The following is a 25676-nucleotide window of genomic DNA, read 5'->3' on the forward strand; positions in this document are numbered from 1 at the left end:
TATCAGCAAAATACTAAAATGATTTGATGCCTGATAATAGAAGGTGACTTAACTCCTTATCAGAAAGCAGCAGTTAATTCCCACATTACAATGTATTAAAACCTGTTTGGGGCAAAAGTGATCCGTGATGATAGTAATGCAGTAGCTTCAGTCAGCCAGCATTAAGATTGTGACCCAGTTCTTGTGAGCTGTTGAAGTCTTTCCTTTAAAAACATATTGTGATAAATGGTGTGTTTCTCCGTCTGTAAATCTAGGCTTCATTTGATTTTTCCATTACAGTTTCATTCAAAATTTCATTCTCCACAATACCCAGAAGCTGGTCCTGGGAAATGTCTGTTTTCCTTGAAGTCCTATTTTTGATGTTTCACCTTGTGTTCATGATCTTAATTATGTCCTCGGCAAATTCTCTGTAGGAGGCAAAGTCCCGTAACCAATAGTTGTCACTGAATGTACTACATCACCTTAGGAAGAAATATGCTTCTGATTTGAATACAAATATTCTTCCATGAGAGTGGCTGCCTTTCAACGTTGTGTCAGGATCTGCACATCCCAAATTTTTGGTCCCCTCCATGTGGCCCTAGAACCCCTTGGGGCATGGTACCAGTGCCAGCATATCCCTCCTTGCAACCAAAGGGCAGCCCAGGCTGTGGCCAGAGTGCCAGAACACCACAGTGTGGAGGGATGCTCTTTCCAACTCCCACAGCTCTGCCACAGCATAGACAAAAGCTTTCAAACAAGTACTCCTGAAGAAAATAGGAAAAAATATGTTGTGTGTTCAGTATACAGTGCTAACTCAGACAAGGGGTTTGGTGTCATTAGATCTACTTTGTTTCCACAGTTTATGGTCTGTGGCCTTTACAGAGATCTCAATTTATATTGTTGAGGACACCCACATTGACTTTTTTTTTCCAGGAAGATGCTGTGTTGCTGTTATTTCTTTTTCTTTCTTTCTGCAGGTGGAAGAATTCTTTTTTTTCTGCTAGGCACAACTGTTGTTCTGTGCTGCTTGATCAAAATATCAAAAATTACTTTTCTACTGCACTGATTTCTTCTTGCCTGAATATAATGTTTCTTTCATAACCCCCCCTGGCTTTTGGTGCCATATTTCTACTCTCCTTTTGTAAAACATGCACACCCCTTAAATACTTTTTCATCTATTTCTTTACCACTCAGTCCTGTTTGCTTGTCATATTGATTGTAATGGCTATTTTGCCCTAATCAATCAGAAAATGAAAAGTAGTCTTCGTCATAAAATTTGATTTGTAGGGTTCCTTGACTCTGCTAACTTTCTGCTTATTTGAGACCCAACAAGAATTAACTTTGCATTATGAAAGATAGATAATTAAAGCATAACTGAGATGCCCCAAATAATATAAAATGTTTCTTGTTTGTGGCACAAACTCCATATTTCCCAAAATATAATTTAGTACAACATTTAATACTTGGACATAAGCAGTAAAATCTAAAATCCATTCTTAAAATTGTTCCTTCAAGAAAGATTCTGTGAAGAACAGGGCAGTATTTTTCATATTCTATTTTAATACCGTTTCATTTAATACCTAAAAGAAATCTTTCCTGTATTGCAAATGTATCATAGTTTTCAGTACTATGCCTTCTGTTCTGGAGATGTCAGATCAGGGTAATTAAAGCAGTCTTGTTTATCTGCAAAATAAAGTCTGATGGGCAGTATAACATTTGTGTAATGGTACTACCTGATCTAACAAGGAAAAGTTTTGGTTTTAACAATAGGTTATTGGTGGGATATACATGATTCACAACTAACTAACAAGGAAGGCTCAAGGAGAATATGCTGCTCTGATACTTGGAAACTGACTTTCAATCTATCATTTAATGAGCGCTAGTCTTGTAACATGGTGCCTCTTTGTAGGATATGTCAGTTTAAACTGGGAGTTCAGCTTCAGAACTGAATAGCATTATTTAACAGTATCATATCCTAATTTGTGACAGAGTGCCTGTACAGCCCAAAGCAAGTCATTTAACTCATTTCTCAGTTCCTCTGCTGCACTCAGGAAAAGAAAACAGTATTTCTCTAACTGCTGGGAATACTGAAAGAACAGAAAATGCTGAAAGTGGTAAGCTGGTAAAGGTGAACTTTCTAGTACCTTCTCTATAGATGATGCAATTTAAAAGCTGGAAAACTAGGATGTAGAAGATCCCCTATATGAGGGAATAAGTGATACCCTTAACTTGAGGTTTGCAGGTAGGTTCTGTGTGTAGTTTAGTGCATGTGGGGTTGTGATCCGGAGGAGAGAGAATAGATGGCTAAGAAAGATACACACTTGGGATTCAGAGAAAGTTATGTCACATTTTTATAATTGAATTTATTCTCTTTTTTAGCAGTCAGAAAACTACGTGGAATAATAAATAATGTTTTTCCCTCATGGGGATATCACAGGTTCTCAGCTCTTAAAAACAGAGATGTCCTGAGTTGCCTCCAATTATGGTCAGAAAAATCAAAAATGGGGAAAAAAAAAAAAAAAAAAAAAAAAAGGGAAATAGGAGCGTTGGAGAGAGGTGTCAGATCATGTAAATCCTACTGAAAGTTCGCAGAGAACTAAGAGAGTCCAGTCCATATACTTCACAGCTCAGTGAGAATCATCACTTGCCAGCAATGTTTATTTCACATTGTAATATGAGATCTGGGTGTTCAGATATGTGGACAATGTAAAAATTCACTTAAGATATCACTTGATACAGGAAAAAATGGGAAAAGAAAGACAAAAATGCAAGCATAGCTACAAAAAACATATTTTCTATTAAAGTATGTTTATTAAAAATTGTTATGTTTTTGGCATACATTACTACAATAGTTTTTACTTACACTAGAACATAATAGTTCTGTGCTTAAGACAGATCTTTTCATCTTTTCTGTCATTTTCCTTTCTTCTGGCCTTGCCTGCACAGCATCCAAAATATACAGTAAGGAGCAAGAGGCAGCCCATAAACACTACAACTGTATGGCCAGGTACACGGGCAGGAGGAAAGGCTTAGGCAAAGCTCTGCACTGGCAACCACCAGGAAGCACAGTGTCTGGGGGTTATCTCCAATCGGAAGACACTGGCAACCACCAGGAAGCACAGTGTCTGGGGGTTATCTCCAATCGGAAGACAGAGATCTGGAAATTGACCCTGAGATTAGCTCAGTTGGTTAGGTTGGTTAGAGAGCAGTACTAATAACACCAGGGCTCAGGGTTCAATCCCCATAGGGGCCATTCACTTGAGAGTTGGACTTGATAATCCTTCTGGGACCCTTTCAGCTAAGAATATTCTGTGATTTTGTGAAAATGCTGGAAATTGCTGGTTCCTCTGGGTTTGACTGCAGCTAACCAGAAGGAATGAACTGTTGTGTCTTCTGCAATAGGGTCCTTCTGTGTCAGGATGTCAGGTGGAAGTTAGTTTGGAACCCACAGGATGCAGGACCCCTTGCCTTTGAATAATTATACCAAGCAGACTGCTCCTGAATCATCATACATGAGGTGACAGATCTTAGTCTGACACTCTAAAGTAGCAAGTCTCACTTTTTTTTCTGGAAGACCAGAAGACCTGATCCAGGCTCTGGGGACTCCCAGTTTACAGGCTGCTAACTGCAAATAATTGAGAGTCCTAGAAACACCCTGGCAGATCATATGGCTTTTCCATGCTCTTCTTTGTAGCTTTTATGTACATCAAAACTAATAAGAATCTGCCTAAAACTTCACATGTACAGCAAAAAAAAGGATATTGCAAATTTTTCTTAAGACCTCCCCACAATAACTTTAGCCTGTGAGTTTGGTACTGAGACCAATGAGATTGTGCCAACACAAGGCACAGCAACTGAAGGTTTTTTATACACATGGAAGATGCTGAATTCCAGAGTCCCACTGGAATCTCCCACTATACTGGTTCGTGAGATGAAGACTGGCTTGATTATCTGTGCATCTCTAATTGCATTGTCAAGGTTATGAAACATTTCTGAACTTAGAAGATATGAATTATAGGCTTTGTGATGCTTATGCAGCATCTCCTGAATGCCTAAAAAATATTCCTTTAATATAAATCATGGTAGTTTCCATATGTAGATTAATGTTAGTCTTATCTATCAGAAAATGGTGTTACAGGTACTTTCCTTGGAAAACAAAGCTATATTTGAAGATAACAAATTTGGCATGTGGGGGTCAGCTCAGTTATAAAAACCCTCCAACACTTTTTATTTCAGTGTTAATATCCAATAATACCCATTGTCCAATGATAAAACCTTTTTATGTAAATAATATTTTATTGTACCTCATTTATGTGAAAAATACTGTGAGTTAGTTTAACTTATAAGACAGAGCTCTTCATTTTGACACTTATTTTAAAAGAATTTTATATGGAGTTGCTTTGTGTAGCAATATTGATTACAAAAGATTAGATACAAAGCATCTCAAAAGTCTGATGGATGCAAGTTGGGCTGCAAGAGAATAACTTTTGTTTTATATGATCTTACTTGCTCACAAATGAAAAACAAAGAAATGAAGGAAAAAGTCCTCAAACTTTAAGAACAGTTTGCCTGTGCTGTTAGTGATAAAATGAATACTTGAAGTTTGTAGTATGTGTGAGAATTTTTTGCATTTTTTTCCCATATTGTTATCTTTTATGTTATAACTCCTCCAGCCAAGCAGACTAAATACTCAGATTTAGGAAAATGTTCTGATTAGTTTGCAAGTGTCAACCTTGCATTGTCATATGCAATGCATTGGGAAGTAACTGATTAATGCCACTCTCCTGATGACTGTTTAAACTTCAGGAAGATTGTTACAATAACAGTCTTGGATCCTAACACTTCCCAGTCTGATACCCATGAGAAACAGAGCCATTCAATGATGTGTCATCACAGACCAAGCTTTTAAAAAGCATAATATTCTGCAAAATGAGCTGCCTTTTGTCCCGTCCTTCTCCTCTATGATATTTACCAAAAATAAATGGAAATCCTCTGATGCTAAGGTTTATGCGACCAAATCACAACCCTCAGCCACAAAAGAGCAACCCCAGCAGCTAAGCACTCTGCCCTTTCTGGATTAATGACAATAATGAACGCTAGAGTTCCAGCAGCTGCAGTAATGTATACTAAATGAATGCTGCCGACACTCAGTTTTTAAGCACTCAGTACCAGGCTATGTAGAGAGTCTCCATCTTCACATACTAAACCTGGTTGGTTTCAGCTATCTCCTGTGTTTTTCCTATTGCTCTCCAGACCCATTTTGGGGAATGTAGAAATCAAGATGTAAGAAAATGTACAGACTGGGAAGGAAAAAAAAAACCAAAAAAAGCTCTTCATCGTCTGATTGAAACTCTGCCACTTCTTGGTAAAAAAATTTAAATCCAGAGAACTAAGAGGAGAGTAAAAGTAAAATTCCCTAGTGGTAAGGACACTCACCTGGGCTGTGATGACAGCTTTACTATGAAACTTCAAGAATGATTAAGTGTTTTTAATCGCATGAGGTACACATATTGCCTCTGGAGCAGAGAGGGATATACCTTATGGCTATGAAGCCATTTTCTGTCTCCGTTATTCACTACCTGACCTGGTGAGGGTAGAAGTCTTTGCTTCAGAGAGGCAAAGCTCGTACAAAAAAAAGGAGAAAGTACGGTGTACTCCTTGCCTTCCCTCTTTTCACACCCAGCCAGATGCTTAGGAATGCTTTGTTTTAGCTGCTTGTCCCATCTAGGAAAATGTCGAGGAGGGAAGGCTTGAAAGTATTACTTGTCTTCTTTGATCCTAGGCTTAGAAATACTGTGCTTGTGCAGAAAGGACCTCATTCTTGCACTGCCAGTAGTGCTCTGAAAGTAGAATCAAAATACTTAGATGACACAGGGAGGATGTATTCTCTGCCTGCAGAAGAATTTAGAAACCACTGTAGGCAGAAATATAGTTCTAGGTCTGAGATTTATTTAAGTTAAATAATAAGTATCACAATGATATGTATTATTGCAATGGTATTGCAATGTAAGCGACACACACACGAGGATCATGCAGCAGCAACCCATTTTATCAAGACTTCTTTTCCTTATATAGATTAGAAGGCACGTGCTGCTGGCATAGCACCATTCGAATTGTTCCTGAGTTACAAGTATAATAATTTTGGAAAGATCTTTTGAAGGCAATTGTAAAGATCTTTGACAGCATTTGATTATTAGTTGAGTGATCGACTTAAAGATGGTAGGTGCCATCTTTTTAGGTTGATAAGGTAGAAATACCCACTCTAAGATATGCAAAGGGTTGGACCACTGAGTATCCCATTGCCCTACTATAGCTGTTGGATGGAAATCTACAATGAAAATAAACACAGTAATACATCCTTTGGGGTATATCCAGTGAACTTGTCTATTTGTGACAGCCTGCTCTGCTTTTTCAAGAGCAGCTTTTCTTCTGGTGTTAATTTTCTGGGGGAATTCAGATCAGGATCACCTTTAAGGATGTTAAATAAGGGTGCCAGTTGTGATGCAGTCAATCCTAGATATGGTCTGAGCCAATTTATGGTACCAAAAGTTTTTGTATATAATTTAAAGTTTGAATTTTTGTTGAGAGTTGAATTGTTTGTGGCTGAATGGTCTGATCTATGATTTTGAGTCTGAGATATTTCCAGGGTGGCTGTTGTTGCACCTTTTCTGGTGCCACTTGCAGCCCAAATGTTTTTAATGCTTGCATCAGGCTTGGTCAAATTAATGGAAGATCTTTTTTGATTGGGGTTGCTATTAAGATATCATCCATATAATGATAGCAATATGCCCCTGGAAATTGTTCTCTGACTGATGGTGATGCCTGAGCCACGTACCACTGGCATACTGTGGGGCTGTTTTTCATTCCTTGCAGTAAGACTTTCCATTGATAATGTTCCACTAGTGTGGCATTATTAATGGATAGCACCATAAAAGCAAATTTTGCGGTATCATTTGGATGAAGAGGAATAGTAAAGAAACAATCCTTTAGATATGCAATCAGAATGTCCCAATTGACAGGAAACATTTTAGGGGAGGGCATGCCTGGTTGTGGGGCTCCCACGCTTTCCATGGCTGCATTGATTTTTCTTAGGTTATATAGTAACCTCCATTTCATGTATTTCTTTTTGATGACACATACTGGAGTGTTCCAAGGGTTTGTGGATGGTTCTATATGCCCTTGAACCAGTTGCTTTTGCACTAAAGTTTTGAGGACGTGTAGCTTCTCCTTTTCTAGAGACCACTGTGGCACCCACACAGGTAAAGTAGTGAGCCATTTTAAGGCTTGTGTGGGATATTTCACACCCTTTAAAACAGCTGCCCCTGTTAAATATCTGTTCCTACCCCAACTCCCCATGTAGAAAGAACATCCTTTCTCCAAAGGTTGAGAGGTGCTGCAGTGATGTGTGGTCGGATGGTAGCTGTTTGACCTTCAGGATTTTTGACCAGCACAGATTTGGTGCTCAAGCCGCTCTGTGTGGTCACCCCAAGGCCAGCAACGGCAGCTCCTACAGCTGTGGTAGGCCATGGTAATGGCCAGGTGTGGGCAGAGATGATGGCAACCTCTGCCCCTGTGTCAACCATCCCACTGACCTTTAGCAAGGGCTTCGCCTGAGGCATCACAACAGTGCATACCATATTAGGGCTCTGATCACTTACAACCTGAGTCCAGTACACCTGAGGCTCTCCAGTGGATCCTATGCCTCGGTCTCCTCACTCTATAGGCTCTGTTTTGAGAAGAAAAGACTTTAAAAGGACGAGCTGGGCAATTTGTGGTTTTGTGGGGGTTGTCACAGGTGGAGTAGGGATTGAAACCAAAGCGTGTATCTGCCCAGTGAAATCTGCATCAATAACATTAGGGTGCACAAAAATACCTTGTAGAGTAGCACTGGATCTCCCAATCAACAGTGCACTCAGTCCTCTCCCGATGGGCCCATGGGCCTTGAGAGGGACCTTGTCTACCTTTAGAGTGCTTATGGTTGTTAAGATGGGTATGGAAACATCCATTCCAGCTGCTCCTTCCTGTGAGCTGATTGCATAGGCTCTGACAGGAAGACAGGAAGATGTTTGTGTCTTCATGCGTCTCCCCTTTGCGCTGGCTCTTCCGTTTCCCTGGTCCTTAAAGGAAAGTCTGTCAGAATCAATTTGGGATCTGCAGTGTCTGGTCACTGGACTGTTTTTTCCACACTGGCTACAGATTGTATGCCTTCGTCCGTGAATTGTCCTTGGTAGTAGATTTACAGGGACAGTTGGCCTTTAGGTGGCCTAGTTGTACACATCTGTAGCAGCAGGGTGTCACTTTCACAGCTGCTGCAATGGAATCTGCTAACAAGGACATGTTGTGAGCATTGGATCCAACCTTGTCAGCATGCATTTATCATCTCATCCAAGGATGGGTTCTCATTTGGCAGCGGTTCTAAGACTTTTCAACAGTCCTCATTAGCATTGTCCTTGGCAAATTGTAAAATTATTTGATTTCTGACCTCAGTGTTTGTAATTTGTTTCTCCATTGCATCTTGCAGTCTCTCTATGTATTGTAGATATGGCTCATTAATTACCTGTCTGATCTTTGAGTAGGCCTGGGTTGGATTTGCCATGTTTGTTACATTAAGCAATGCTTGCATCCCCAAATCCTTCACTTGTGCCAGCACTAGGAGATGTAAGCTTGCTTGGAGCTGAGGGCAAGCTAATGGTGGTAGTCCTAAAAGTTGAGAGACCCTTACCTCATATTGTGTTATCATTACTGTGGTGGTGCAGAACTGTTTTATTAGATTTTTGTAAGAAGTTTATGTTATGGTTCGTTTCACTGTATCCCCAATTCTGTATCCCTTTTGTGTTGTCTGTATAATAAGGTGTTTTGTGTCAATCATCCCATACCTCACATGATATGTAACATCCCCTCTGCCCCAACCCCCCTCTCTGGGGCAGCTTGCCTATCACTCCCGGGGTCCCTCCCGGATTGTGAAATCTCCGTGAGAGAGCTTCAGGTGATAGGTAGCCTGGGGGAAATTCCTTTGGCTCTGGATTTTAGTGGTCTGAAGCTTGGGGGTGGGCACACCTTGTTACCCCCTGAAACCCCTGATATGTTGTCTTTTTGTATCCTCCCTGGGACCCTCCCCCGCTTATAGGGGGTAGGAGGGAGGAGCAAACTCTCGCAGCCGCTGGGTTCTCAGCCGCTCGCCTCGGAGCTTGGAGATCTCTGCTAATAAACATCTTTTAACCTGCTAAGCTGAGAGCCAGCCTTTTCTCTTCTGCTGCTGTTGACTGTCACCTTTGGGTCCAGCTGCCAAGCCGAGAAGCCAAAACGAACTGGAAACTTTGTGTCTGTGTTGATCCGAGCTAGCTGGGGGTCAGCTCCCACCCAGAGCGGGGACACAACCGGACGCACATTACCATTCGGGACAGCTCAAATAACAATACATAGAACTCCGGTTTCTTTGGAGGGCATTATAGCAAAGGATTATTGAAAGACAAGCTCTTTTATCCAGTGTTCCAGTACAATGAATATTATTGGTCGTTTAAAACCTACACCCTCTTGTAAACATCTTTACCAATAAACAACTTGGGAAAAACACCAGGTGTCCAGAAGAAGATATCTACAGGGATGGTTTGGGGTTCTTCCTTATGATTTCCCAGGCCCAAGTGAGAGAATTATGTACTTGGCTTTTCCCACAGGCTTCAAGCTACTGCCTGGAGCCTAAAAATCTATTTTCCGACCACTGTCAGTTCCCACAGCATGGGTCTTCTTGGGGGACCTTCAGGTTTCTTTGCTCATGTTTTTCTGCCCTGCATTGCCATGATGATTCAAAAACCAAATATTGGACTGTGGTAAGCATTAGTTTGGCAAGCTGCTAAATATCAAAGGGAGTAATCTCTGTTGTTAAAAGTCACAGCATATTGGCCATGGCAGGTGAGCCCAGACTGTACTTGGCTACAAGCTGACACAGTTCGGAAAGAAATGGCCACTGAAAAGCTGTGTAATTGTCCTGTGTTTTTCCTCTACCCCTTCTTACCAATATGTCTCAATTGTGCCATACACAGGTTCCTGACTTCCTGATAATGGCACATCAATCACTTCTGCAGCTTCATAATCCTCACTTGATATTGCTTATGCTAGCTTTACCTGGTGCCAAACACTAACTGGATCAGGCAGAGCTGTTGGTAGTGTACTTCTGATGGCTTTGTCACTGTGCTCAGCAGAAAAAAGGTGACTTTGGCTTTCAGTGCTCCTAACTGGTGGATGTTCCACAGGTGACTCTAGCTCCGGTAGCAGGCGGCGTATGTGCAGCAGTGGCAGTGACTTTCGGACGCTGTGGTCCACCAGTGCTTCCAGATGTAACATTTGCTGGGTATCTGGGCACCCACAGTGATGTATTGCTGGGATCTCTCCAGAAATCGGCTCCAGCACTAGGCAGGGCTCTTCTAGTGTCAGGTTCCACTTCCACTGTCAGGGGGCTGGGCTTGGCTGGGGGGGCATCCTGCTGTCTGTACGTCCTGACACGGGGTGGCAAGGCACTCTCTACAGGCTGCAGGGTGCTCTACAGATGAAGCGTCCCAGCGTGGCATGATGGATCAGTGCCACATGGGTGTAGGGCACTCAATGGGCGAAGTGTCCCAGTATGGCATGATGGATCGGTGCCACGTGGGTGTAGGGCACTCAATGGGTGAAGCGTCCCAGCGTGGCATGATGGATCAGTGCCACGTGGGTGTAGGGCACTCAATGGGTGAAGCGTCCCAGCGTGGCATGATGGATCGGTGCCACATGGGTGTAGGGCACTCAATGGGTGAAGCGTCCCAGCGTGGCATGATGGATCGTTGCCACGTGGGTGTAGGGCACTCAATGGGCGAAGCGTCCCAGTGCAGCATGACGGCTCAGTCCCAGGCAGCCGTAGGGCACTGAGCTGGTGAAGTGTCCTGGCGCAGTGCGGCAGCTCAGTTCTGTGCGGCCGTTTCACTCCCCCGCACGCCCGGAGCAGTGGCCACACCTTCCGCTGGCTCTCCCGGTGCTCGGTTCTCCTCACCCGTCTTGGAAGGGGTCTGGGATGTCCCCTCTCTCACCCTTGCATTCCGCTCTCTTTGTAGCAGCTTCAGCAGGTCCATTATGAGTCTCACAGCTTGATAATGCCAATGGCAGCCTTGTCTCCAATGGACACTGCTTGAAGGATGTGCCTGCCAGCCCAGTCCCACATTTTAAAATCCAAAGTGGCTCCTTCAGTTGTGTCTATCTCGTGGATTTTGCACCACATTAGCAAGGCACTTAAAGTCCAGTTGTCATACTTTATACTTTGTTTCTTTAACATAAATGTCCATACCTGGAGGATGGGCTCCTCTGGTGTAGAGCCTCATGCACCAGCATGTGTAAAACCCTCTACGAAAAAGGGGGGGTGTGGACCCAGACAGGGCTCTCCTCACCAGGCTTTGCAGCTCAACACGCTGCAGATAGCAGCTCTACACGCCGCCTGCAGCTGTTCCTGCTGCCTTCCTGCCTCCTCTGCTCTACCCACGGGGGCCTCTTGCTACCCCATCAGGGTCAGCAGATATCGCAATGATATGCAGGAGGCAGGGAAGTGACGCACACATGACGATCATGTTGCAACAGCACGATTTATTAAGACCTCTTTTTCTTATATAGTAAGAAGGCACATGCAGTCAATCCTCATTGGCTGGGCCAGTTGCCAGCTGGCCAACCAGCCAATAGCAGTCTGAGCCCCCAGTGGCCTGGGCCTGCCCTCCAGTTGGCCTTGCTGCTTGAGTTACATAATTTAGGTAACTATATAATCAATCACATTTCAGTTACAAGAATGGAATTATTTTTAACTGTGAGGCCTAGAGGCCAGCTGTAGGCCAGCACAGATGAGGATATCTATACCTGAGTTTGTCTCCAATTCTGCCCAGAACAGACAAAAATGAGATGGGTCAATCCTAGCTTGTGTGGCTTTGTGAAGATTCTATTAGTCATGTGTAATAATGCTCTCTCTCTGGTGGTTTGGTTTGGTTTCTTTTTTTTATTTTTTTTTTGTTTGATAAAAGGAAAAAAAATGACACAGGATACAGTTTAAACAGCTTAAACATTTAAACATTAAACAGTTTAAACATTTAATAAAATCTCATGACACCTGTTTTTAGGGAGTAGAATCCTACTTCTTTTTCCTGAAATATTTGAAATATTTTTTAAATAGGGAGGCATGTCTGAAATTTAAAATGGATCATCATAGCCAGAATTTTACAAATGCCTATTTTTCACTGAAAGCACTTATTTAAAAGGATAAATGTCTTTGTTTACTTGTTTGTTTCCTTGGGGTTTATTTGCATGGATCTTCAGTTCTTTTTGTCTCTGATTCTCAGTAAGAGAAGAAATATCTTATTGGAAGTATTTAAAAGAAATTGTCATAATTATAGAGGTCAGGCAGTTTGTTTTTAAAATCATATTAGTCATTTTTATGCCACTTTAATTATTTTATTGTGGTGAGATATCTCAATTAGAATAGAGTTTTGTTAACAGTAACTTAAGATCTTTTTCAATTTAGTTTTTCTTTTAGCATCAATTATGATTGTTTTGAAAGGACTTGAATTGAAGAATACTGCTGAACTTCTGGAAAAAATGTCATGACATTTAAAATACAGCTTTCAACCTCTACTATGGTAGATGTTTAAGTGTTAAAACATTTACATTGTTATATGCATATGACACATTTTCCATCTTCTTACATCTTCAGAAATACTTTGCAGCCAAGCAAACATTTAAACTGCACTGAATTATGCATGAAAAAATATTTTAGGGCTCCATCTGCTAGGCATTTTTTACAGTTTGTTTCTTAAATTAAAAATGTTTATGCTGCTTTATATTAGGTATAAAACTAGTTGCAGCAACTTAATGGATTTTATTTCCTAGTATTCTCTATTATCACATAACTAAACACATACCTTGTAAGATACAAGCAGAAAGATCATAGTTCAGCAGGGCATTTAAACAAGGTTTGCAATTTCTACTGTGTTCAGGAATTTTTCTGATTGAGACCCTTAAAGAGAAGATTAAATAATGTATAACATTTTGCTTTTAGTATCACTATCTTTAATTTACTCTAAACTCTAAAAACATTTTTCATGTTCTAATTGCCAGGTGTTTCCAACCCTTCCCATTCCATAATTTTAGTCTATGTCCATCAGATATTTATAAGCTTGCCTCCAGCCTTGCTTTATTTTGAAAATGCAATGCAAGTTAATATTTTTCTGAACTCTACAGCAAATTACTTCTGTTACTAGGATACAGTTTACCATAAAGATCATGATGTAGAATGTACTGGATAAAAAGGAATAAAAACCAAACAGAACAATGAAAACTTTTCTGAGAGGATGAATCCAAAGGCATTGATGGTCAACTACTATTCAGCTATAAAATGTAGCTTTTTACATGGGTCACAAAAAGCAGCACTACATCTGTTACATTCCATTGTTAAAACAAGACAAAAATATTTAAATGAGAGGTGAAAGAACCATTTTACACATGGAGATAGAATTGGGCTAAGCCCAGGATTAGCTACGGTTACATTGGCTTATGACTCCACAGATATAAAATGCTGTTGAAAGGACATCAAATAAACTAACAACCAGGAAAAATGGATTCAGAATAAAATACATTAATTTTTCAAGTAACCACAGAAAAATATAAAAAAGAAATGTACACCAGCTCTGCTTATGCTTGGATGTATATTGTATATTGATGCATGTGGCTGGTTCTGTTCCCGCTCTGGGCAGGAGCTGACCTCTGGCTAGCTCTGGTCAGCACAGCCAAAGATGTTCCCAGTTTGGATGGGCACGCAGGCTATTACCTGCTGGCTCAGCTTCTCAGCAGCAGCTGGACCCAATAGTGTCGTGACAGCAACAGCAGCAGGAGAAAAGGCTGGCTCTCAGCTTGTTAAAAGATGTTTATTCAGGCCAGCTGTGGTAAGTCCACAGCCAGTCCAAACCTGAGGCCAGAGAGAGCAGAGCTGAAGGGAGCTTGACTCTCCCTCCTCCACCTTATAAGCGGGGGAGGGGGCCCAGGGAGGATACAACAAGACAACAAATCAGGGCATTCAGGGGGTAATAAGGTGTGCCCACCCCCAAGCCTCTGACCAACCACCTTCAGAGGAAAAGAATTCCCCCCAGGGGGCCTATCACCTGAAGCCCTCTCCCTGAGATTTCACAATCTGGGAGGGACCCCTGGGGTGATAGACAGGCTGCCCCAGAGCGAGGAGGGTGGGAGGACTGACACAAAACACCTTGTTATACAGAAAACACAAAAAGGGTTACAGCATTGGGGATACAGTGAAATGAACCATAACATAAACTTCTTATAAAAACCTAATAAAACAGTTCTGCACCACCACAGTTGCATACTTGGAAGGTGTTTGAGAAGTTGTGGCAATCTGGTGAAGTTCCCACTGATTGGAAAAGGGGGAACATAACCCCCATTTTTAAAAAGGATAAAAAGGAAGATGCAGGGAACTACGGGTCATCCAGTCTCACCTTTGTGCCTAGCAAATTCATGGAGCAGATCCTCCTGGAAACTGTGCTAAGTCACATGGAAATTAAGGAGATGATTGGTGACAATTGACATCTTGACTAAGCGCGAATCCTGTCTGACAAGTTTGGTGGCCACCTAGGACAGGGTTACATCATTGGTGGTAGAGGGAGTAGTGACTGATATCATCTACCTGGACTTGTGCAGAACACTTGAGGCTGACCTCCCTAACATCCTGGTCTCCATACTAGAGAGATGTGGATTTGATAGATAGATCACTTGGCAGATGAGGGATGGGATGGATGGTTGTGCTCAAACGGTTTTGGTCAATGGCTCAATGTCCAGGTGGAGACCAGTGACAAGTGGTGTTCCTCAGGGCCTGGTGCTCAGACCAGCTCTGTTTAACACCTTTATTGGACTTGAGTCCAAGCCTGAGTGCGCTCTCAGCAGGTCTGCCGAAAAAGAGCAATCTGTCGGGTGCGGTTGTTTTTTGAGGGAATTTTTTTTTTTTTTTTTTTTTTTATGAAAGACTTTAATCAAAACTAGTTCAGATTTGTTGAAATAGATGCTATGATCCCAGACCTTGTTTTGGTATGAATCACTAAGACAATAATTGTGCATTCTCATTTCTCTTCCTCAGTATAACTCTGCTCTTTACCTACTTCCATTACAATGTACTATCATGATCCTAAGTACTGTCAAGTAACATGTCAAATATAATGCCAAATTTCTACTACTACTACTATATAAATCTCTAAAGCTTCTTAGAATGTAGCTTCCAAAGGAATAACATCACTTAGAATCATAAATTAATCCTTGTTCAGTTTTGTGCTTACAAGGTTAAACTGCAAACCAGCAGCTGGGTAAGCTCATTTTAAAAAGTCTTAATCTATCTACATTAGGTGCACCAAAATCTTAAGTACAACCATATTCAATACTGAAGTAATTTGACATTAGCAAAATTTCAGACTCAGACTCACACACTTCTCTTACCTTTCTGCATGAATACATTTCCTTGCACTTTTTAATGAATTATTGTCACTGACTCCCTCAGACAATGCAGCAAGATACAATATATCCAAGAAATATTATATCCAAAGGGTGATGATTTCCTCTGGACAGGTAACTGCCTAAATGGGCTGTGATCCTGATTGCTTGTTTCTGTCTATAGCAATTCATAATTCATAGAAGAACACAATAGAGAAGTTAGCAATGAACCCTAAAAAACAAAAAAACACCAAACCAAACAAACAAACAAACAACAAAAAACCAAAACCAAAACAAAACAACAACAACAAAAAAAACCGAAACAAGGAAAGAAAGAGATATTTCTAAAGATTTTAGTGTGTCAGTCTGATTTTCTGGAACATAAAATAGTGAAAAAAAGAGAAGTTCAGAGTTGAAGCAGAAGACTTTCCAATCTTATGCATTATTAATTGCCTTAACAAAAGTTGCATGTACTTCTCAACATGAATTAGAAAACCCAAAGCATATTAATCTATTTAAGAGTATCATATTATGAAGTCTACCCAGTATAACTGATTATTTAGAAGAGATAGTATGCAATTTTTAGTGGACTGTCTATAACTTTTACTAATCACCTTAGATGAAAATCAAATCTAGTGATCACAGAGGATTATGGTTTCTTAATCCATGTTTCAATATTAATTTATATTTTGTTTTGTATAATTGAAATTAATTAGAATAAATGTGCCTCAAATAGTTAAGAAGTTACCTGATCTCAGCAGAAAGGTTAAATTCAGTTAGTTTCACAGAAATGTTTTCTGTATTTTTTTTCCTATTTCTGTCCATCGAGTTTATGTACTCTTTATTCCATTGCAATTTTGCTCATTTTCATCATCAAAGAGAAGCAGCATTTTCTAAAGAAGATATAAACACTGTTGCTAACTTTAAGAAGTGATTAACACAAGCTATTCAGGGTGAAAATTCAATGAAGTGGGGGAATGAGGTTTAGGAAAAAAGTTTAATCACTACTTCAGAAGATACACCAATGCAAATAAGTGGATCTACATCTAAGTTCCCTTAACTGGTAGATGCCTCTAATAAAACACCCATTTAAGTCTCTTCTACTCTCCTTGCTTTGCCTCACCTTTTTATTCAGCAATGCTTTAATCAGGGGAAGTCCTGCTACGCTTACAGCTGTGTAGTGGTACTGATGACTTTTAAGTCTTTACTGTCCTGGCATTAGAAGGAAAACTGAGGTGGAGGTGGCAAAGGACACATATGCAGAGGAAGGGATTGCGTAGGCACGGCTAGAGGGGTAGCCCACAAACTGAGCGAGGAGAAGACACACTAGCTGAGATGTGGATGGTGAGGGAAAGAATGAGTTTAAGGTATGATCAAAACACCAGAGCAAAATAACAAATGCACCAGAGAAACAAAGCAGTAGTATCAACAAAGGTACTCCTTTCATCAAAGCAGAGAAGAGAGTACTATCTCAGCCCTAAAACGTCAACTGAAAATTTTGATCGGTCCTCTGAATGTCAGTTTTGTAGACGTGGACTACATGGTTTACTTGGCTACATAGGCTTCTTATCTTTCAAGGGTAAATGACGAAAATATAAATGGTTCATGATTAATGCAGTCAATGGTAGTCATTAAACACTAAACATTTTGAAGGAAAGATTCTAGAGCCTTCCATGCAAAAAGAATTATCTAATTTATTTAAACTATTTTATTTTTAGGAGTCCTTTGAAAGCAGGTAGTGAAGCCATTGTGTGTTGCTGCATTTTTAACTACATTGTCCGTCCTCAGCTTTTTCTCAGTGTCCTTGTATGAGTAAGATTAATAACACTGACAGTTAAAAAGTCTTGATTTAACTTGCATACATGTATCTGGAGATCCATGCCAGACCTGAGTTCATTTAAGATGTTGCTTCACAGCCTGATCCTTTGAACCCAATCTGTACTTGATCTTGCACCTCTATGTTGCCATGGCTCCCAGATTAAATAATATAACTATTTCGCCCTAAAGGCACACCAACAACTAACATATTTGCAAAGAGGTCTTCTTGGTTGTGCTTTCAGGTCTGGAATACTGATGCACAAAATCTCTTCATGCACAAGCATGCACATCATTAAGTTTTCTTTATAAACCTTCAGAATACACTTTGGGGGGGAAAAAAAAGAAAAAAAAAGGATGTAACTAGAATTTCTAAAACTCCATTAAAATAATTGTTATGATCTTCACCTGTAGAAATTGCTTTGCTGCTGCTGCTGTAGACTCCAGGACGGTGTAGATAAATGCAGATGAGAGATCTCTGAAGTTAGGTTTTAGAAGATGAGGTTTATTGTAAGGGATGTGGAGGCCTTGCTCTGAGCTGCCAGGCTGCAGCTCGTGGCAAGGCCTAGGAAAGTGGGGGAAGGGAGAGGTATGGAGTGGAGGAGAGCAAAAAGCAAAAAGCAAAGAGCAAAGAGCAAAGAGCAAAAAGCAAAGAGGCTGAGCCACCTTCACAGCCCCCTGATAAGGGGTCTCGAGGTGGGCTGGAACAGACTTGTGCCAATGGGGTTACAGATACCTGATACTTCAGGGGAGGGGTACAGGTGTGGGATGAACCATACATTGGGGTGAGACAGAACATTCCATTTGACCTGGGTCTGGCTGCAGGTAACCTTCAGATGGTCACATAACTGTTTTTCCAGACATCCAGTATCTAATACATCTCAAACATCAAAACTTACTTTCAATTCTATCTCACCTACATGTTTCACATTCTCAGAATATAGGCAATCATATTTATAGTGCTTTTTGGCTTCATCCCCCCCAACATTCACCCTGCTAACCTTTATGATAATAGTTTCCACAGTAGCTGTTAAATTGCTTCCTGACATGTGCCAGAACAGGTGACATTGGCAAGATGTTCTTCATTTTGCCACATCTTCAATGTGTAAAAGTGATTCTAATAAGTTTTCACCAATAATTACGATCCCCTAAGAAAATATTACCCCTATCTTTCTCTAAGATATAAGAATGGTAAAGGGCATACCATTGTCACAGCACGTGAAGTGCCCTTTGAAATATCATAAAAAATGATCAAGCATCAAATAACAATACATGTCATGTGTTAGGAATCTAGAAGCATAAATATATTCCTAATGTAAGCAGTTTTTCTTCACGGAAAAGCATGGTAATTTAAAGAGTAGCAGCAAAACATTTTTCTATGAAAGGCTGGAGCTGCAGGAGGTGATGGAAAGCTTTGTGATGTCATGTAGTACTTGAAAAGTCATGATTGCTAGCAATAGAATATGTATTTTCAGTTATTTTTCAAATGTTTATCACATTAGTTTAGATTCAAACTGTGCAATATGCAGTCATGGTGGCAAACAGTTCCCAGCAACCACAATATTTTCAAAGAACTATTTGAAGTGAAGCAGGATATTCATCTGAAATAGGCCATTTTGCTTTTAATTTGAAACTTTTGGTTGCATAATTAGAGAGGAAAACCAGCTGAAATAAATTTAATTGTATTTTATTTCAAATATTAACTATTTTCATAAAATTATTTTTCTTGATCTATTCCTTTTTCTTTCTTCCTTTTGTGTTCTTCCTCTTTTTATTTAGAATATTTTTTCAAAATTATGAAAATTTTTACTTTTTTCCTTTTTTTTTAAGAAAAACATGAACATATTTTAAATAAAACTTTAATTTTGACAAAAACACACTATCTTTCTATAGTGGAAAATATAGAAATAATTTTACAGCTAAGTCAGTGTTGTCATTCATCTGCTTTCTGTGGGTTAATGGGTCTTGTGTATGCCCTGAAAGCATTATTGCAAGATAAAAGGAAGAATGTATATCTGATGACTACAATCAGGGATATGAATCCATATGTCAACTGATAACTAGAAGGGGATCATTTTTCAATTGCCAAGTTCTTCCAGCTATCTGTGACTTAACTCTGAGAGTTAGGTACCTTATGTTTTGCTATAAAAAATAACATTCTGCTGTAATTCAATATTGCTTTAAAAAGCATTTTTCAGCCAGTTTAGATTTTTCTTTTCGGAGGAATACAAAGTTTTGTCTAAAGGGTGACCTTTTTTTTGTGATATTTATTAATGCTCTGTGAGTATTTACTGCCCTCTGCCACTGTGAAGTCTGTTCTTTTTTAAAAGGCTCTGAAACATGCATCATTTCACTGTTCAAAACACATTGTTGTTCCAGTCAATGCTTCAGTAGGGTGCTCTGTTACTGCCAAAGCACAGATAGCTCCCATTCAGCTCAGTATTAGATAACACAGATTCTTGAACCAGATTACAGAAATAGAGAAAAACCATATGGCTGAGAAATTAGTCTCTATCATATGTAGTACTTTTACCACATTCATATCTTTGAATTTATAGGGTGTGCAAAGGCCTCGCATAAAAGGTCCATGATAGGGAGCAACTGTATTCTTCATGCTGGAGGAGTTCATCAGATATAGTACTGATTCCTAATGATGGGAAAGAAGTGTTTCCCTGTGTTTCTGGTGGTTTTATCCTTGCCCTGAAAAGCAACATGGTACTGAAATAATACTGAAATAATACTGAATAACACTGCAACAATGAAGATGAATTCCCAAATTAAACTCTAACTATTCTGCTTACCTATGATACATGTGATCTTTTAAAGAACATCTGAAACTACATTGTTTATATGTCTGTGTGACTTCTTTACATCCACATTTTTTTGGCCATTAGTACTGTTTAAAACAGTTTATTAAGTGTAATCTACTGCCCACATCAATACTAATATACTTAGCATTAATCTTCTGTGTTGTGTTGCAAGAGCTTTGATTCTCCTGCCTCCTCACTAGAGGCTTGTTTGCCATTAATCAAGTCATCATGACATACCACTGCTTTTTTTTTTTTTTCTTTCCCATTAATTCAAACATGATTCACAACATCCCCTTATAAAAGCAGCAGTAGGAACTCTGGAACTGTCAACCCCAGTGCCAGGATTTCCCCAAAAGGAGAGATCCTTTTTCAACACAGCCATAAAGCCTTAGCAAAACAAATAAATAAGATAAAGATGTAGATTAGAGCTTGGGTGTTTTGTTTTTGTTGTTTGTTTGGTGGTGGTTTTTTTTTGTTTTTATTTTTTTTTTTTTTTTTTTTTTTTTTTTTTTTTTATTTTTTAATTTTTCCCCACTGGTTTGTTTTTTAAATAGAATAACTTGTCAGCCCTGTTCTACCTGGGACAACCGGAATTGCCAGCTCTGTCACTTTGGTAATCATTAACTGGAGGCAAGGCTGCTTTTTCAGCCCAAAAATCAATCTTCAGTCTTGTGACTTCTAGTCTTTCAAACCATCACACCTTCCCCTGTGCAGCTTCTTTTTTTATTCCCCAGAAGCAGACCCGTAGTGGACACATTCCCCAGCAGAACAATATTTAGGGGCAAGGGCTGGGGGCTTTGCTCTCTCTCTGCCCCCCTTGTACTGAAACAGGCAGCTCTAGGAATTTTTTGGCTCTTCCCCTTGCCAAAGTTTCAGTGTTCTCTGTTTCACCCATCCCTCACATGGTTTGAGATGCCATGTGGCAGAGCAGAGGGATGGGAGGGAGGAAGGGGAAGGAGAAGGTAGCTTTAAGGTGATGGAATTTTTCTGGCTTGCCCAACCACTGTTTGTAAAAGGTATCAGCTGATACCTCTGACCCTCTCCCATGCCCATGCCTGTCTCCCACCTCCGCAGTGGAGGAGGAATACTTTGCAAGAGACCTTTCATTGACTATGTATCGCCTACAGACTGGAGAGAGACCAAAATATTTCTCACTGTCAGAGTTTTAAAGTAGAGGAGGTTGGTGTTTTCCCGTCACAAGGAGCAAGCAGGTCAGCAGGAGATAGCCAAATGGCATTATTCTTGTAGTCACACCCCGAGAACTGGCAACTTTTACGTGCCATGTTATACTAAACTGACCTGGCATATATTCCAGGGGATGTTTTTATTGCTTTATAAAACTTTGATACTATGCTTGAAGGGATATCAACCAAGTTAATCAAAGTATGAAAGAAACCTGAAAATGAGAACAGGGGGAGTAGGAATTGGCTTAAATGTTTCCTGAAACATAAGAGTTTAAAATGCCAGTTTTAGTTTCATCTCAAAAGAAGAAAATTAATTCAGACAATAAGGGAGGCAACCCAGGTGCTGATGGGTCAGGAGCCCTGCGCAGCAGTTCAGGCTTGTGTTTAATTTCCCTTTCCTCAGAAAGACAGGGTGGAATGGAATCTGTGTGAAGATTACTAATTGTTTCTTACTAATTGTTTCTTATTTCAGTGGGGTGCACTCAGCCTATTATGCTGTGAGGACTGCGTTGTGACCATTGTGATTGTACTGGTGCTAACCCTAACATAGAGGGAAACTGGATTTTCTGATAAAAGATGCCAGAGAAGAATCATTTCCCAGGTGTCTGAGAGGAGACCATTACCCATGGAATGCAAATTTTATTTTAAGTTTGATCTCAGTAGGAAGGAAGCATTTGTATGACAAATTGAGGAAACAGCAAGTAAAGAGGAATAAGCATATACAGAATATTAAGAAACTTTCAAATAGATGGAGGCATGGAGCTTTATCTTTCAGTTGCACAGTTTGTCACTGGAAGTGCCCTAACTAGACAACTGAGTGCACAACAGTTGCTGTGATGCATGTATGCACAAGGAGCTGGTTTTCATATAAAATCAGACCAAAATGAGACGAGTTTAAAAACCCAGACTCTTGAATGGTAGCCTAGAAATGGATGACAGACTGCAGATGGGAGAGCATGCTGAAACACAGTGTTTAGATATTGCTAGTGCTTCCAACGCTTTTGTCCAATTTCAACACCTGTGTCATCCATTTGCTGAAGAGTAGGAGTTGCCTGTGATGTTACAGCTCAGTTTTCCAACGCATCCTATGGCTTCTTGAACTAACCAGAATTCACTGCAGAGTTGTGATTCTCCTGCATTGCCATGTTTCCTTCTCACTATAAAATCTGTTGGGTTTTTTTACAAGAAACCCTTCTAAGGATCTCCAAGTAAGAAAATGAGTTTTTCTAATTGTGAAGATTTGTTGGAATGAGTTTAAAAAAAAAAAAAAAAAAAAAAAAAAGGTGCCATGCGATGTTGGAGGACATAGTTTTAGCTGAGAAGGAGGTGGGCTGACATCAGAAGTTAGTGTCAGCTATAATGGATGGTTGCATTCATACTATGGTGGCTTCATGTCTGCAATCACCATGTTACTAAAAAAGGGACAAAAATCCTTGCTCAAAGTAAAACTTAATATGTTTCAATTTTCCTCCTGAAGACATTCTACCCTGTGTGCAAAATGTGGGTTTTCTTGGGGGTATGTGTATTGGAGGAGTTGTTTCTTTTTCATTGCTGCTGGGTTTTTTCAGTCAGGGGAGCACTCATCTGCAAGGAATGTGATTTTTGACTTGTGCTTGAATTGCAAATTTCAAGACTCAGATTCTGAGATGTATGATAGTTTTTCCATGCCATACAAACCTCTGTCTCCGTGCTTACTTCATGTAGCAAATTAATACTGAATTATATAATAGATATAGATAACTCAAATAACCTGGATGTGAAGAAATTCCTCTAATTATGTCAGATATATCCAGTATTCCCAAACTAGGTGATAAGATGCAGTATTCTAACTCGCAATGAAAACTCCGGTAAAGCTGCTGATGAATGAATATCAACTGCAAATGTGTGGAGATGACTTTAAAATCACCAATTCTTTATGAATTTTTCGATAGCTCTTATATTGGTCTGCATGGAATTGCTTATCTTATCATGGTAACACAATAGCCCATACCATATAATCTTTATAAGACACCAAGAGTCCTCGAATCCTGTGGCCTTTTGGAGACAGATGCAGTAAAAAATCAATAGTTTGTTGTTTTACATTTTTAGCTCTCACCTCTCACAAATATTCCTTGGTTTCTGTGCTAATATAATACGTTTTCTGCTATAGCAGCTCTGGTTTTGTGTTTACAGCACTCAGGAAGATATAATGGAGTTACCTTATTTGAAGGAAAAAATGAATGTAAAACTGTATATACATAGACTGCAGCACTTCAATTTTGAGTTATTCTTTCAGTAATATTTGTAAACATTGTGGAGTGGTAGTAAGAAAACTCTTTTTAAAATCAGTTTTCATTTTTGTAATTTCACAGGGCACAATGTCAGTCATACAGTTCAAGAAGAGCTGTATCAAGGAAATTATGTGGCAGTGGAAGTCTCCTGTCTGACATGTTTTTCTGCTGAAGAGAGAGAACCAAATACCTTGGAGAGTTTTAGGCGCTTAGAAGTCAGTTAATTTCAATTTAATCATAATTTCATCAATTTCAGTCCATGGAACTTTAGCATCTAAATGGCTTTGGGGACGGGAGGGAAAGAGACTCAACATATTTAATAACTATGTTCAGCCACACAGATTAACACCTATAAAATGTCTCTGGGCTAAACTTACTCAGCTGCAAAGGAGTCATAATTTTGCTTTATGGCATTACTTTAGGAGTTACTTTTCTTAATTAAACAGACAACTTCATTAAGTCAGTTTTTGGTGGGTTTTTTGTTTGTTTGTTTGTTTGTTTTTTTAATCATATATGATTTAATGATGCTCTCACAGAATCACAGAACAGTTGAGATGGGAAGGGACCTTCAGGGTTCATCTGGTCCAACCAAGCCAAGCCACCTAGAGCCAATTCCTAAGAACCAGGTACAATGGTATTTGAATATCTGCAAGGATGGAGAGTCCACAATCTCCCTGGGCAATCTACACCAATGTTTAGTTACACTCACAGGAAAAAAACATCCTGACGCTAAGAGGGAACCTCCTGTGTTTCACTTTGTGCCTGCTGCTCTGTCACTGGGTATCACTGAAAGAAGCCTGTATGTCTTACACATATATTCTTATACACAGAAATGTACATTTAAAAGGCAAATATATACCCATAATTATTAATCCCAGTTTTATGCCTCTTGATGCCTATCTTGTTTTGTGTATCATGGAATTGATACAATTGTTGATACAATTGTCTTAAACTGATATTTTAGAGTTTTTGTTATGGGACGTATAAATAAAAAATAGTTCTGATTTTTATTCTCATATGTTTTATGTTTCCTGGTTTTTCTAAGTAATTATTCCAATAAAATAATTATTCTGGTTCTGCAGATGAGTCCTCAAATTTGAGCTTTTTTCCCACAAATGAAAAATACATATACCTCTATTCCAGAGCTGAGAGTGCCGAAATAGGTTCCAGCTGAAGTAAGGTATCACCTGTACTTCTGTTTGGTTCCTGGATAAGAAAGCCTAATTAAATCTGGATGTTTAATGCAGTTTTGTAGTTCCTATAGAAAGTGGAATAAGAGAGACTGCACATAAAGTGTTTATCTTCCTTGAATAAAAAAAATGCTACAACTAGATTCATAGTTTTTACTTCTTGTTCATGTAACTATACCAGTTTTACTCTTGCTAGGACATAAATATAGGTATTTTTTCCTCATTTTACCATGTCCTAATCTGTACAGGCATTTGTGCCTCTTTTTTATGATAATGGTTCCTGCATGTATTTTTTGTCTGTGCTGGGTTTTATGGAACAATTTGTTGATTGAAGCACACGGAGCAGAATTTCCATACAGCGTCAATTTACGTGTAGCATGTTTTTCATGAGCATCATTCAACCTACGGACCAATTTGTACATTGCACTTTATGACTTTAGGATGTTAGGTTTAAAATTGCCCTTCAGATTTCTCTTCTACTTTTCATCAGTCACATAGTTGGAAGAAAGGACTGCAGAATGTAGTAAATAGCGACAGCTGCAATAACAACAGCAGCAGCAACAATGCAATATTCCTGTCCATGCCTATGACAATATATAAGATTGCTACTTGCAAAGTCCCAGCTGCTGGCACTTCTTTTCTTCTTGACTAAAGTGAATGGAAAAGAAATGGAACAGATTATTTGTGTGACACACCACTTATTTCATAGATATTTCAGCAAACATAAAGGCACATTCCATAGCTGAATATATTTTACCCTTGGATACATTCAATTTGTATTCATTTTACAATTTCCTCTGTTAATTAGAAAAGGTTATAAGATTAATAAGTAGTCATTGCTAATATATGCAATGGAATATAAGCTTCAGTTGGTGTTTTTTTTCCCAAAGAGCCATTAGAGATTAGTTCATACAAATCATAGTGAGGAGTATATCCCAT

The 25676-nt window shown here is 39.5% G+C and overlaps 1 protein-coding gene across 8 annotated transcripts in view; it reads left to right on the plus strand.

Annotated features, from left to right (window-relative positions):
- The window catches only part of STS (steroid sulfatase), a 138225-nt gene extending 113787 nt beyond the window's left edge, over window positions 1–24438 (plus strand). For 7 of the 8 annotated variants that reach the window (XM_040056440.1, XM_040056443.1, XM_040056439.2 and 4 more), the window contains 2 exons: window positions 23629–23762; window positions 24084–24438. In XM_040056440.1, coding sequence (XP_039912374.1) covers window positions 23629–23762; window positions 24084–24419 — 470 coding nt within the window. In that variant the 3' untranslated portion in view covers window positions 24420–24438. Of the gene's footprint in view, window positions 1–23628 lie in introns of all 8 variants that reach the window. The other variant, XM_040056444.1, reaches the window with a different exon arrangement.
- The last annotated feature ends 1238 nt before the right edge of the window (window positions 24439–25676 follow it).

Source organism: Hirundo rustica, chromosome 2, assembly GCF_015227805.2.
Source record: "Hirundo rustica isolate bHirRus1 chromosome 2, bHirRus1.pri.v3, whole genome shotgun sequence".
NCBI lineage: Eukaryota > Metazoa > Chordata > Aves > Passeriformes > Hirundinidae > Hirundo > Hirundo rustica.